This window comes from Mercenaria mercenaria, chromosome 8 (genome assembly GCF_021730395.1).
Source record: "Mercenaria mercenaria strain notata chromosome 8, MADL_Memer_1, whole genome shotgun sequence".
Classification (NCBI taxonomy): domain Eukaryota; kingdom Metazoa; phylum Mollusca; class Bivalvia; order Venerida; family Veneridae; genus Mercenaria; species Mercenaria mercenaria.
In genome coordinates, this window is record NC_069368.1 from 12,989,151 (window position 1) to 13,003,872 (window position 14,722).

Below are 14,722 nucleotides of genomic sequence, written 5' to 3' on the forward strand. Positions count from 1 at the left end.
TTAGATCTTAATGGATTTATTATCAAAACATAACTAGTATACCAAGTACTAGTACCTCATACATTCAATAAACTCACATTAAAACAACATCATCTGCATGGAGACTTTTCACAATCGATATAAAATACTTTACCAACAGCCTCAAGGCTTTTGGCCAAATCATTTATATACAAAATCTTGCTTTAAACATGTGCTAACAGATTGGTTGAACTTCACAGAGCAAAATATGCCTCTCATGTCAACAGAGACACTATGTTAACAGCTTACACTTCCGCCTAGTCTCTTTTTTTGTTTGTTCTTTTTTTTGTTTTGGGTTTAAGGCCATTTTTCAATAGAATTTCAGTTACGTAATGACTGACAGTTAACCTAACCAGTGTTCCTGGATTCTGTACCAAAACAAACCTGTTCTATGCAAGTAAATGCCAACTTCCTCACATGAATCACAGGTGGAGGACAAATAATTTCAGACACAGTGTCTTTAATCAAATTCTCACTGAGAACACAAGCCCACCAGGATATCAAACTCCATAGATCTACACTCTCCCTTCTGAGCAAAGCAGTCTCTAGGCTACTAGCCAAGGAGTCTTTATTGTCAGCTGTTCTGTATTTTTCCCTAGAAACAGTTCGTCCCTAACTTTGATAATAATTGTACCCAACCAAAAACCATGTCTTTCATTCAAAAGAGTGCAATAAATTCTATAAACTACATGGGCAATAGCTGTGTCATGATATGAAAGCAGTTCGCTTGTATAACTTACATGGATAGGTTTGGTGAGCCTTATACAATACAAATGAAAAAGTGTTATCATCAATACATGTGTTACAAAGTTTGTGAATAAAATTGTTTCAAAGTTCTCCTGGTAACATCAGCTTTTATTATTTACATCACAAGAACATTTTCTTGCTGAAGTAAAAGTTTGAGAGAAAACACTTTCATTGGCAACAGAACTAATCATGTACTGACTCAAGATGATCTGTAACCAAAGGAGGATTGTAAAGTAAATAAAAAAATCTTGTAATCATTATGTTTTATAAAAATCTAAATAATTCATACACCTTCATACTTTTAGGATAATCACCTCTGGTCAGTAGATGACCCCTATTTAGTTTAATGGTCAGTAGGTCAAGGTCACAGTGACCCTGGAACTGAAAATGGTTTCAGTTCAACAACTAAAGAACACTTGAGCATACTGATATAGTGTACTAGATATAGTGCTAGAGATCAATCAATTACACAAGTAATTCTACCTGGTATTTATCAATGCACCTTAAAAGGAACAATGAACTAACTGACTAACTAACTGCTGATATATTATTTCAACAAGAGCTTGTCGAACACGAAATGCCCCCCTTGATGCATTCAGTAATTGCACAAGGAACAGAAATTATATGCTCACTGTAAACAGAAGTTCTACCATTCTGGTTTAATCTGACCTTGACCTTTAACCTAACAAGATTACGGAGTGATCTTGGCGCCATCCACTGAGCCATTTTTGAATGTTCCAAATTTCAAGACCAGCTCAAGGTCAAAATCAATGTCAAATTTCATTTCGGTACAAAACAATGTGTATGTGGTCCAAATTTGAAAGCTGTGGCTTGAGAAATGTGAAAGCAGGTCACTAGATCAATTTCAAGGTCAAAGTTCATTTCGGTAGACAGAAATATGCATGTGCTTCAAATTTGAAGGCTGTAGCTTGAGAAATAGGTAACAGGTAAAAATCAATGTCAAATTTCAATTCAGAACACAAAAATATGCATGCAGTCCAAATTTGAAGCCTGTAGCTTCAGAAATGTGAAAGTAGGTCACTATGTCAATCTCAAAATCAAAGTTTATTCCGGTACACAAAACTATGCATGTGGTTCAAATTTGAAGGCTGTAGCTTGAGAAATGTGAAAGTAGGTTACTAGGTCAAAATCAAGGTCAAATTTTATTTCGGAACACAAAACTATGCATGTGGTCCAAATTTGAAGGCTGTACCTTAAAAAATGTGAAAGTAGGTCACTAGGTCAATAACAAGGTCAAAGTTTTTTTCGGTACACAAACCTATGCATGTGGTCCAAATCTGAAGGCTGTAGCTTCATAAATGTGAAAGTAGGTCACTAGGTCAAGATCAAGGTCAACTCATGTCAAGGTTCATCTTGCCACTCAAAACTATACATGTGGTCCAAATTTGAATGATGCAATTTATGGACATGAAGGTTCTAAGTTTTTCCCTATATAAGTCTATATGAACCATATGACCCCTGGGGCGGGAACATTTTTGACCCTAGAGGGATAATTTGAACAAACTTGGTAGAGAACCACTAAATGATGCTACATTACAAAATATCAACGCCATAGTCTTTGTGGTTTGGACAAGAAGATTTTCAAACTTTTTTCCAATATAAGTCTATGTAAACCATGTGACCCCCAGGGCGGAGCCATATTTGACCCTAGGGGAATAATTTGAACAATTTGAGTAGAGGACCACTAGATGATGTCATATACATAATATCAAAGCCCTAGGCCCTGTGGTTTTGGACAAGAGGTTTTTCAAATTTTTTTCCTATATAAGTCTATATAAATCATGTGACCCCGGGCAGGGGCCATATTTGACCCCAGGGAAATAATCTGAACAATCTTGGTAGAGGACCACTAGATTTTGCTACATACCAAATATCAAAGCCCTAGGCCCTATGGTTTTGGACAAGAAGATCAGAAACCGTTTTAACTGTTCCTGGCCAATGTGACCTTGACCTTTGACCTAATGACCTCAAAATCAATAGGGGTCATCTGCTGGTCATGGCCAACCTAACTATCAATTTTCCTGACACTAGGCCCAAGTGTTCTAGAGTTATTGCCTGGAAACCATTTTACTGTTCCTGGTCACTGTGACCTTGACCTTTGAAATACTGACCTCAAAATCAATAGGGGTCATCTGCTGGTGATGACCAACCTCCCTATCAACTTCCGTGACACTAGGCCTAAGCGTTCTTGAGTTATCATCCGGAAACCGTTTTACTGTGCAGGGTCACTGTGACCTTGACCTTTAACATACTGACCTCAAAATCAATAGGGGTCATCTGCTGGTCATTACCAACCTCCCTATCAACTTTCATGATCCTAGGCTCAAGTGTTCTTGAGTTATCATCCGGAAACCGTTTTACTATTCAGGGTCACTGTGACCTTGACCTTTGACATACAGACCTCAAAATCAATAGGGGTCATCTGCTGGTGATGATCAACCTCCCTATCAACTTTCATGATCCTAGGCCCAAGCGTTCTTGAGTTATCATCCAGAAACGGATTGGTCTACATTCCGACTGACCGACAGACCTACCGACCGACATCTGCAAAACAATATACCCCTCCTTCTTCGAAGGGGGGCATAATTAAATGTCAATTTTCAAGGTAAATGTTAAAGAGTTTATTTTTTGTTTTTACGTATGATCTTTTATATGGTACACAAAATACTTAAAGTCTAAACTTCAGCTAAAATAGTAGATTTGAATTTATATCAAACTTCATAGTACAATGCCAGTAATCTGCAAATGATGCCTCATTTTTTGAGGTTAATATGTCAATGGTCAGGTCACAGTGACTTCAGGGAAGAAATTATTTCCATTCGTAACACTGCCTCCAAACTTCATAGGCTGTGTGTTATTGATCAACAGATGACCCATACAGTTTTTAGGGTCATATAAACCTGGAGACTGAAAATGCTCTCTGTTTAATTAGTGTAAAACATTTGGTTCTAGGGTCATCAAACTTCATGTGATGATTACCTATGGTCAAAAGATGACCTCTATTGATCTGAATTACAAATGGTACAATTAATAGCATTCTTGCACCTACAACCTACACATTTCAGGATGATTCTTTGTGGCCAATAGATTACTTATTTGATTTTGGAGGTCGGTTTGTGAAAGGTCAAGGTCACAAGCACAACAAGTCTTTTGTGATGATAATTCATTTGTGAAAGTTTGTCAAAGTTCACAAGGAAGTGCTGGGAACACATGCAAAAGGTTATCCAGACATAGACAGATGTTTACTACTGCTACTGGTATATTGCTTTTGTGGGGAACATCTGAAGACAGAGTAGCAAATACAGTTCATTGTATCGTAGATCAGGTTATAGATACCAAAACGAGTACAGTTGTATATGAATGATACAAAGTCTTTGAAGATTTCTGCTTTTCGTCATTTTGAGCATAAGATCCTTTGTTAACCAATTCAAATCCAATTTCCCCATTTCCAAACAAACCTATTAATGGAGTACTTGGAAAATATCTTCTAAAAATTGACGATTCCACGTTTGGTTCATCGTACAATCCTTCGCCCCTTCCTAAACAGGCAAACATGAAGGCAAAACTGTTTTCTTCCGGTAAACTATGTGATTTTAATTTTTTAATGCATTCCTCTGCACCAGCTGCATCGTCAATAGTTTCGTTTATTATTGCAGATGCAATCTGAACTCTATCACCTCCTATAGCTGCAAGTTGTATCAATGGGTAGCTATCACTGAAAACAAATTGAAAGGTAATTATAAGTTTATATTAAAATTCAAATTTGCAAATATGTAAAATTAGATAATAAATTTCTATAAATTTCATTTTACTCTATACTGTAGCCATATATATTTGTGCACTTTTCCAACCAGATCCTTTTACATTTCAAGTATCTCCCACAACTAGTAAATCCCATCAAAAAGATATTTTGAAACTTTTTAGCAACTGATGTTACACAGCATTTTTGGGAAAACTGAAGCAAGAAAGTCCTAATATTCCTGTATGGCTCATCTGACACAGTTCTTACTGCATATAACCTAATCTGACCTATATTTCATAGAGACAAACATTCGGACCATGTTCTATATCAGTCAGGTAGATCATTAACTAAGACTTTCAATGACTGAATCTAGTGACCTAGGTTTTCTTGCCCAGTTACAAATTTATGCTATATTTAAAAAAAAAAAAAAAAGACAAACATTCTGGCCAAGTCTCATGAAGATCAGGTATAAAATGTGGCCTTTTGAGTGTGAAATAGGTCTTTCTATGATTTGACCTAATGCCCTAGTTTTTCACCTCAGGTACCCAACTTCTTAACTTGTCACAGATGTCATGGACAAAGATTTATGATTATGTAGAAAATGTGGCCTCTGAAGTGTTAACAAGGCTTTTATGGTTTAACCTGATTTATAATGATCAAGCAGAAAATATGGCAAGTTTAAGACCTCCTGTAACCCTGGTCTGAATCTGACCTAGACTCATTGACAAAACATTCTGACAAATGTTTATAAAGATTAGGTCGAAATGTGGCCTCCATGTGTATTAACAAGGTTTTCTTTGATTTGTCTTAGTTTAAAACCTCAGGTGACCTAGTTTTGAACTTAGATTTCATAAAGACAAACATTTTGAGAAAGTTTCATGATGATAAAATGGAAAATTTGACCTCTGGAGTGTTAAGGTTTCTGCATGACCTGACCTAGTGATTGATTTAAAGTAACCCAGTTTTGAAAATGACCTAGATTTCATAGAAACAAACATTCTGACAAAGATTTATGATGATCAAGTAGAAATAGCTGCCTTCAGAGTTACAAGGATTTTGTATAATATGACCTAGTGACATAGTTTTTGACCTCATGTAACCAAGTGGATGGACCAGACAAGAAACACCTTTGACTTCTGAGTGTGACCTTGACCTTAGAGCTAAGGGTCTGGGTCTTGCACATGACACCTCATCTCATTAAAGGGAACATTTATGCCAAGTAATTTCAAAATCCCTTTACGAATGGCAGAGTTTTGGACTGGACACGAAACAGACCATGTTATCCTTTGACCTCTAAGTGTGACCTTGACCTTAGAGCTAGGGGTCCGGGTCATCCGCAAGACACGTCGTCACATTATGAGGAACATTTATGTCAAGTAATTTTAAAATCCCTTTACGAATGGCAGAGTTACAGACTGGACACGAAACATACCCAGTTAATCTTTGACTCCTAAGTGTGACCTTGACCTTGGAGCTAGGGGTCTGGGTTTTGCACACGACACGTTGTCTCATCATGGTAAACATTTATGCCAAGTTATCTAAAATCTCTTCATGGATGGCAGAGTTATGGACCGGACACGAAACAGACCATGTTAACATTTGACCTCTAAGTGTGACTTTGACCTTGGAGCTAGGGGTCTGGATCTTCCACATGACACTTAGTCTCAATATGGTGAACATTTATGCAAAGTTATTTCAAAATCCCTTGATGGATGGAAGAGTTACAGCCTGGACAAGAATTTACCGGACACACGCACAGAAGGACTGTGCGATTTTAATATGCCCACCTTCGGGGGCATAAAAACATTCTAACAGTTTTATGAAATGCATATTTTTGACTTAATCAAGGGACATAACTGGTTTGGCCGAGTGAAATCCTTCCCAAGCACAGTAAATAAAAAACTTCAGTAAACTTTTTTTTTAGAATTCTTACAATTGGTTTTATACATAGATTTTCTATTGAAAATTATTTCCTTTCAGTCATCATGACCATATGCATTTTGAAATTCTCCCATAAAATCCCGTCACTTTACGTATTAGGGTAGAGATTGTATTGATTTCTAAACTCACCAATTTCGAGTGAAAACACCCTCGACATAGGCCCCAGCAACAAGGGCTCCTGGCACTGCCTTCATCAAATCAAAACCATATTTCCTCGGTGTTTGAAAATCAGCAATCAAGTTGAGTATCACTTTAAAATCTGGGTTCCCTGGTTCTGATAAACTGTTAATATACTGCTGTAATTTGGCATCACTGTCATTTTCGCTAATGTCATCACTTATTTTAATGTCTACTCCATCATACTTTGGCAAGCACAGGAAAGAAACACCCCTTGAATCATTTTCAGCTTCAATACTCTGTCTACAATTAGTAGTTGTCCCTGAAATAACAAGTTTATGGTGAAACCTCTTGAAAACAAGTGAATGAAGTATTGCCATGCAATACAAAGTCCCCTACAGGAAGGCACCTAATTTTATAGTAACAACAAAGGGAAGTTAATCCTAAAAAAAACAAAAAATCAAAAAAGAATTCTGTATTTCTGTATAATATAAGTCCACTCAAAACTCTTCACCAGGAAGAGATATCATATTAAAGTCAAAATACACCTAAAAATTGGATGTCACATGAATGTTGTACCATAGGAAAGTGGTCTCGATTTTTCCCAACAGCCAGTAATAAAAAAGTTACAATATAAGCTATTTATAGTAAAACAAAGGGAAGTAATTCTAAAAACAAGGGTGCCTTATGGTGGTGAACATTTGTGCCAAGTTACATCAAAATCCCTCCATGCATTAAGAAGAAATGCTCCAGACAGTCATTCTTGAATTTGACCTTTCACCTCTAAGTGTGACCTTGACCTTAGACCTAGGCACCTGGTTCTTGCGCATGTCAATCCGCCTCATGGTGGTGAACATTTGTGCCAAGTTACATCAAAATCCCTCCATGCATGAAGAAGAAATGCTCCGGACAAAGTCATTCTTGTATGTGACTTTTGGCCTCTAAGTGTGACCTTGACCTTAGACCTAGGGACCTGGTTCTTGCGCATGACACTCTGTCTCATGGTGGTGAACATTTGTGCCAAGTAATATCAAAATCCCTTTAAGAATTGTTGAATTACAGACTGGACAGGAAAAAAGCCCTTTTGGCCTTTGACTTCCAAGTGTGACCTTGACCTTTCAGCTAAGAGCCCGGGTTTTGCGCATGACACATTGTTTCATCCAGGGGAATATTTGTGTCAACTGATATTTAAATCCTGTTTTGCATGACAAAGTTATAGACCGGACAGGAAAAAAATTCCAAGTAATATTGTAATCCCTTGATGGATGACAGAGTTATGGACCGGACAGGAAACAAACCCTGTTCATGCCATGTAAACATTTGACTGCCAAGTGTGACCTTGACCTCTGAGCTAGGGGTCTGAAAGTTGTGCATGACACATCGTCTTATTATGAGGTATATTTGTGCCAAGTAATATTAAAATCCCTATATGGATGGTAGAGATATGGACTGGACAGATAAGCCCTGTTGACCTCTGACCTCCAATTGTGACCTTGACCTTTGAACCAGGGGTCTGGGTTTTGCACATGACACATCGTCTCATCATGGGGAACATTTATGCCAAGTAATATTAAAATCCCTGAATGACAAAGTTATGGACCGGACACGAAATTGCTGACTGACGGACGGAATGACAGACGGAAAAGTGCATTCCTATAGTCCCCAAAACTGGTTTTCAACCAGTAGGGGACTAATAAAGAGCAACTACAGCTATCACTAAAGGTGATTAATATCCCCAGACATCGCCTTGATACAGAGAAAACTAGATGTGTGTCCATAGAACACTGGTGCTCTCCCACCTCTCTTTCCTGTCACTGTAAATAGTTTCATGACTAGGTGAAATATTTTTAAGATAACTAAAACATAAACTTTCAAGCATTTCATGTGCACTTTTTACTAAGTCAATGGTCATAACTCTGGTCTTGCAGAGTGAAATGCAAAACGAAATGCAGGTGCACAAACACACATGCTGAAAAAAATATTCCTAAATGGTCTCACGACTCTAGGTCAAATATTTTTTTTAGATATATGCAACACAAACTTTAAAGCACTTAATTTGTATTATTCACTAAGCCAAGGACCTTAACTCAGGTCTGGATGAATGAAATCTCAAACAGAACCAGGTGCACACTTCACATGCAATATAACAATCCTCTAATGTTTTATTACTTTTCAGTCGAACACTTTTTGAGATGCAGGCAGCACAAACATTTTTTTTAAATACTAGCAGACGGTCAATAAAGGAATATTTGTATGGAATCACTTCAATATTATGACAATATTTTTAAAGCTTCTACTACATGCATAAAATTACAGGGAAAACCTGCCCTGCCCACTGTTGGCCATGTTTTTAAAGAAGTTGAATGACCTGAATTCAGCAGAACACTTGTGTAAATTTTTTATAATCAAGCTAGCAGTTTGTGAATTCTCAAGTTTTCACAATAGCCATATAAGGAAAAGCTACTCTATCTTCTAGTGTTTTAACATAGCACAATCACTTGAAGGAATTTGGTAGATAATTCCCTAAAGGACATTTTGTGTTAAATCATTTTGACTTCAGGCTAGTGATTTTAGAGGAAATGACTTCTACAGTTTTTTGTTGACAACTAGCCCCGCTCCCTGGTGTCCATGTTTTTAAATAAATCATAATAAATAACTCGTTTAGGAGAGCTTCACGCAAAGAACACTGCTGTGGAATTATTTTGAATTAAGGCCAACAGTTTTAGAGGAGATTTTTTTAACTTTTCCAAATAGTCATACAGAGAAAACTAGCCAATTTCCCAGGCAGCCATGTTTTTTAACGGAACAGAATGATTTTGAAGAATCCGGTAGAGGCATATTTCAGTAAAGTTATTTTGAAATCAGGCAAAGGGTTTTTGAGGAGAAAATTTTTAAGTTTCTCACTGCCATATAGGGGATACTTGTCCACCCTGTAGCTGCTATGTTTTTTCACATATCAGAACATCACATATAGCTTGACAGAATTCGGCAGAAGATCACCAATGGGACATTTCAGTCAAATTGTTGTTTTGTCCACTGAAGACCATGTTTTTTAAAATATCAATATTGCTAAAAGGAAACTGGTAATAGGTCATTTGCAGATCCATGCTGTGAAATTACTTTGAAATTGGGCCAGTGATTTCTGAAAAAAATATTTTTAAAGTGATTTCTTTTGATTGCCATGGCAAGTAAAGTCTGCATGGATGACCTATGGATTTAATATGTAAGGGACCATCCATTAATTTTGTGCTTGGGTGGACTGAAAAAAAATTATAGAGAGAAAAGAAGTTTCTGTAATGTTACAGTAAGTGTTAACTTTTAACCAGATACCTTTCACCTTGTCTCCCTTAAGGTAGTTATGCATGTTTTAATCGAAATTTTTCTACAATATACATTTTGATTAAACTCTTAAATTTTTCGAAACTTCAGAATATACTAAGATGATTCAGCAAATAAAAAATGTAGGGTCATGTACTTGATTTTTTGCTAGACTGATTTGAACAAGAGCTCGTAGAACACGAAATGCCCCTCTTGATGCATTCAGTAATTGCACAAGGAACAGAAATTATTTGGTCACTGTACACAAAAGTTCTACTGTTCTTGGTCAAAGCGACTTTGACTTTTCACCTATTGACCTAAAAATCAATAGGGGTCATCTGTAGGTCACGCTAAACATCCCTATTAAGTTTTGTGATCCTAGACCCAAGCATTCTCAAGTTATTGTCCAGAAACTGTTTCATGTCACTGTGACCTTGACCTTTGACCTACTGACCTCAAAATTAATAGGGGTCATCTACTGGTCATGATTAACCTCCTTATTAAGTTCTGTTATCCTAGGCCCCAGCCTTCTCAAGTTACTGTCTGGGAACTGTTTTACTGTTCCGGGACACTGTGTCCTTGACCTTTGGCCTGCTGACCTAAAAATCAATAGGGGTCATCTGCTGGTCATGACCAACCTTCCTATCAACTTTCATGATCCTAGGCCCAAGCCTTCTCGAGTTATCATCCGGAAATTGTTTAATTGTTTCTGGTCACTGTGACCTTGACCTTTGACCTACTGACCTCAAAATCAATAGGGGTCATCTGCTGGTCATGACCAACCTCCCTATCAACTTTGATGATCCTTGGCCAAAGAGTTGTTGAGTTATCATCCAGAAACCGTTTTACTGTTCAGGGTCACTGTGACCTTGACCTTTGACTTACTGACCTCAAAATCAATAGGGGTCATCTGCTGGTTATGATCAACCATCCTATTAACTTTCACAATCCTAGGCCCAAGCGTTATAGAGTTATCATCCGGAAGTGGATTGGTCTACATACAGACATCTGCAAAACAATATACCCCTCCTTCTTCGAAGGGCAGTATAAAAATTGGGACCTCACACAATATTTCATAATAGGAGTCTATGGGAAAATCACAACTTTCATAACACTTCTGCGAATAGAAATTTTTCTACAATGTAGATTTTAATGAAACTTCTCAGTCGTAAATAAACATGGCCTATAATGTGATAAAACAAGTGAATGAAGTATTGCCATGCAATACAAAGTCCGACAGTCCCCTACTGGAAGGCACGTAATTTTCCCTACTGCAGTATAACATAATGAACTGATATCTGTCAATGATGTATAAACAATATTGTACTATATATACAATATAATATAACAAAGCACTTGGATTAAAATTTGCATATATAAAAACGTACAGTTGTTTTCATTTGGAATTTTTTTAGCCGATCATACAGATGTTATCATAAAAGTTATTTATAGTAACAACAAAGTGAAATTAACCCTAAACAAGAGGGCCAAAATGGCCCTATATCGCTCACCTGTTATCATTGCACTTAAGGACAAGAAGATCAAAGAATCATAATCCAGATCAATCAAAAGAATTATGAGACAATATAGTTAACATTTTCTTAAAGTTACTTCAAATAAAATTATTTTCAAATCAGGCCAGTAGTTTTATGCCCAAAGGATTACATCGAGCAAAATTTTGACTGATGAAGCCCAAAGGACAGGAACAACAAAGCTGCTATTAAGCCGAAAAGGTCAAAATAGCTAATTTTGGCCCTTTCAGGGGCCGTAACTCTGGAACCCATAAAGGAATCTAACCATTCCAAGAAAGGAACCAACATCTTGGTTCGATACAAGTTGTGTGCAAGTTTGGTTAAAATCAAATCATAAATGAAGCTGCTATTGCGCAGACAAGGTTTAAAAAGCTAATTTTGGCCCTTTCAGGGGCCATAACTCTGGAACCTGTTGCGGGATCTGGTCAGTTCCAGAAAGGAACCAAGATCTTATGGTGACACAAGTTTTGTGCAAGTTTGATTAAAATCAAATCATAAATGAAGCTGCTATGGTGCAGACAAGGTCAAATAAGCTAATTTTGGCCCTTTTATGGGCCATAACTCTGGAACACATAATGGGATCTGGTTGGTTCAAGAAAGGAACTGAGATCTTATGGTGACACAAGTTTTCTGCAAGTCTAATTAAATTCAAATCATAAATGACACTGCTATTGTGCAGACAAGGTCAAAATAGCTAATTTTGGCCATTTCAGGGGCCATAATGGGTTTTGGCCAGTTTTTGAAAGGAACTGAGATATCATGCCAATACAAGTTTTGTACAAATTTGATCAAAATTGCTTGCAAAATGTTGTCTCTATCTTGTTCACAAGAAATTGTGGACGGACGACGGACGATCACAAAAGCTCACCCTGTCACTATGTGACAGGTGAGCTAAAAAGTGTGCCTCATAGTGGTGAACATTTCTGCCAAGTTACATCAAAATTCCTCCATGCATAAAGAAGAAATGCTACGGACAAAGTCATTCTTGAATTTGACCTTTAACCTCTGAGTATGACCTTAACCTTAGACCTAGGGACCTGGTTCTGGCGCACGACAATTCGTCTTATAGTGGTGAACACTTGTGCCAAGTTACATTAAAATCCCCTCAATGCATAAAGAAGAAATGCTCCAGACAAAGTCATTCTTGAATTTGACCTCTAAGTATGGCCTTGACCTTAGACCTTGAGCCGGGGCTTTGGGCACAACATGTTGTCTCATCCAGGGAAATGTTTGTGCCAACTGATATTTAAATCCTGTTTTGCATGACAAAGTTAAAGACCGGACAGGAAAAAAATCCTATTGACCTTTGATCTCAAAGTGTGATCTTGACCTTAAAGCTAGGGTTCTGGGTGTTGTGCATGACATGTCGTCTTATCATGGGGAACATTTATGCCAAGTAATATTGTAATCCCTTGACGGATGACAAAGTTCTGGACCAGACAGGAAAAAAACCCTATTGACCTTTGGCCTCCAATTGTGACCTTGACCTTTGAGCTAGGGGTCCGGGTTTTGCGCATGACATGTTGCCTCATCATGGGGAACATTTGTGCCAAGTAATATCAAAATCCCTTCATGGATGGCAGAGTTATTGACCAGATAGGAAAAAAGCCCTATTGACATTTGACCCCCAATGGTGACCTTGACCTTTGAGCAAGGGCTCCGGGATTTGCACATGACATGTTGTCTCATCATGGGGAACACCTGTGCTAAGTAATATTGAAATCCCTTAATGAATGACACAGGACAGGAAACAGACCCTGTTCATGACATGTTAACATATGACTGCTAAGTGTGACCTTGACCTTTGAGCTAGGGGTCTGAAAGTTGTGCACGACACATTGTCTTATTATGAGGTACAATTGTGCCAATTGATATTAAAATCCCTTCATAGATGGGAGAGTTATGGACCGGACAGGAAAAAAGCCCTGTTAACATTTGACTGCTAAGTGTGACCTTGACCTTTGAGTTAGGGGTCTCAAAGTTGTGCATGACACATCATCTTATTACGAGGTACAATTGTGCCAAGTGATATTAAAATCCCTTCATGGATGGGAGAGTTATGGACCGGACAGGAAAAAAGCCCTGTTGACCTTTGACCTCCAATTGTGACCTTGACCTTTAAGCTAGGGGTCCAGGTTTTGCGCATGACACGTCGTCTCATCATGGGGAACATTTGTGCCAAGTAATATTATAAATCCCTTCATGGATAAAAGACTTATGGACCGGACACGAAATTGCAGACGGACGGAATGACAGAATGACGGAAAAGCGCATTCCTATAGTCCCCGAAACTGGTTTTCAACCATTAGGGGACTAATCAAATGTATAGGTCCGTGTGCTTATTTTTGAGATATTTGATCATAATTAAAGTGAACCACACATTTCAAGCTAATTTTAAAACATCATTTTGAATTATTTAACGTGTCAGATGTTTTAATATCATATTTTAATTTTAGAAAGATAGTAACAGTGCCATTGTAATAAATGTACTCACAGGTTGCTATTTATTCATAAAATTATTTCCATATCCGTACACCGAATCCATGCTTTATTCTACGTTTTCCGGATAAATGACCTTAAGCCATCACTTCCGGTTTATCAAACGTGCAGAACTACCTTAAAACTTACCAACGACTCCACCAGATTCTATGCCAAATAAACTGCATGACTGTGGTAACAATGAGCGAACAAAATCTTGATAGCTCTGTGTCCCGCGACAAGCACGTCCACTTCTGGTCAGCGCCGGGATAGTAATTTTTTCCAACAACAGATCTGATTCACATATCATAAACACAACATCGGGTTCTGTGTACTGTTCCTATCAGAGAGATTGAGATTTCAGGTGTACATAAAGACATTAGAAAGTACATTTTTAAACATTTAAACTGCTCCGCCAATATAACTTAGAAGCTGTGTGCATAGAGGGAAACAACTAGAAGTAATTTTTGGGCAAGAGAAATTTTGTGCTTCATTCAGTTTACACAATATCAAATATAAGACTGATTCAGGATCTAGTATAAACCTTTTAAACTAGAAGATACTTTTGTAGAAAAGCACATGTCTCCCCCTAAGCATAGCAGTAATAGGAAACAAGTCAATAGGGGACAGGGGCAAAGTCAAAGAGACGCTGATGGTTGGCTGCAATAGGGATAATCTACTCAGCATGTCCAATCACCATATGAAGTTTCAACATTCTGGATCTAGTGGTTCTCAAGTTACTGATCGGAAAGACTTTTCCATGTTCAGGCCCCTGTGACCTTATCCTTTGCCCTAATGACCAAAAAAT

At 37.6% G+C, this 14,722-nt stretch overlaps 1 protein-coding gene across 1 annotated transcript in view; it reads right to left on the bottom strand.

Annotated features, from left to right (window-relative positions):
* Nucleotides 1-14,722, bottom strand: part of LOC123523030 (F-box only protein 22-like) — a 21,958-nt gene continuing 7,236 nt past the window's right edge. Inside the window, exons 3-5 of the mRNA XM_045300614.2 lie at nucleotides 14,065-14,254; nucleotides 6,599-6,908; nucleotides 1-4,501 (exon numbers count right to left, since the gene is read on the bottom strand). Coding sequence (XP_045156549.2) covers nucleotides 4,108-4,501; nucleotides 6,599-6,908; nucleotides 14,065-14,254 — 894 coding nt within the window. The 3' untranslated portion in view covers nucleotides 1-4,107. The remainder of the gene's footprint in view (nucleotides 4,502-6,598; nucleotides 6,909-14,064; nucleotides 14,255-14,722) is intronic.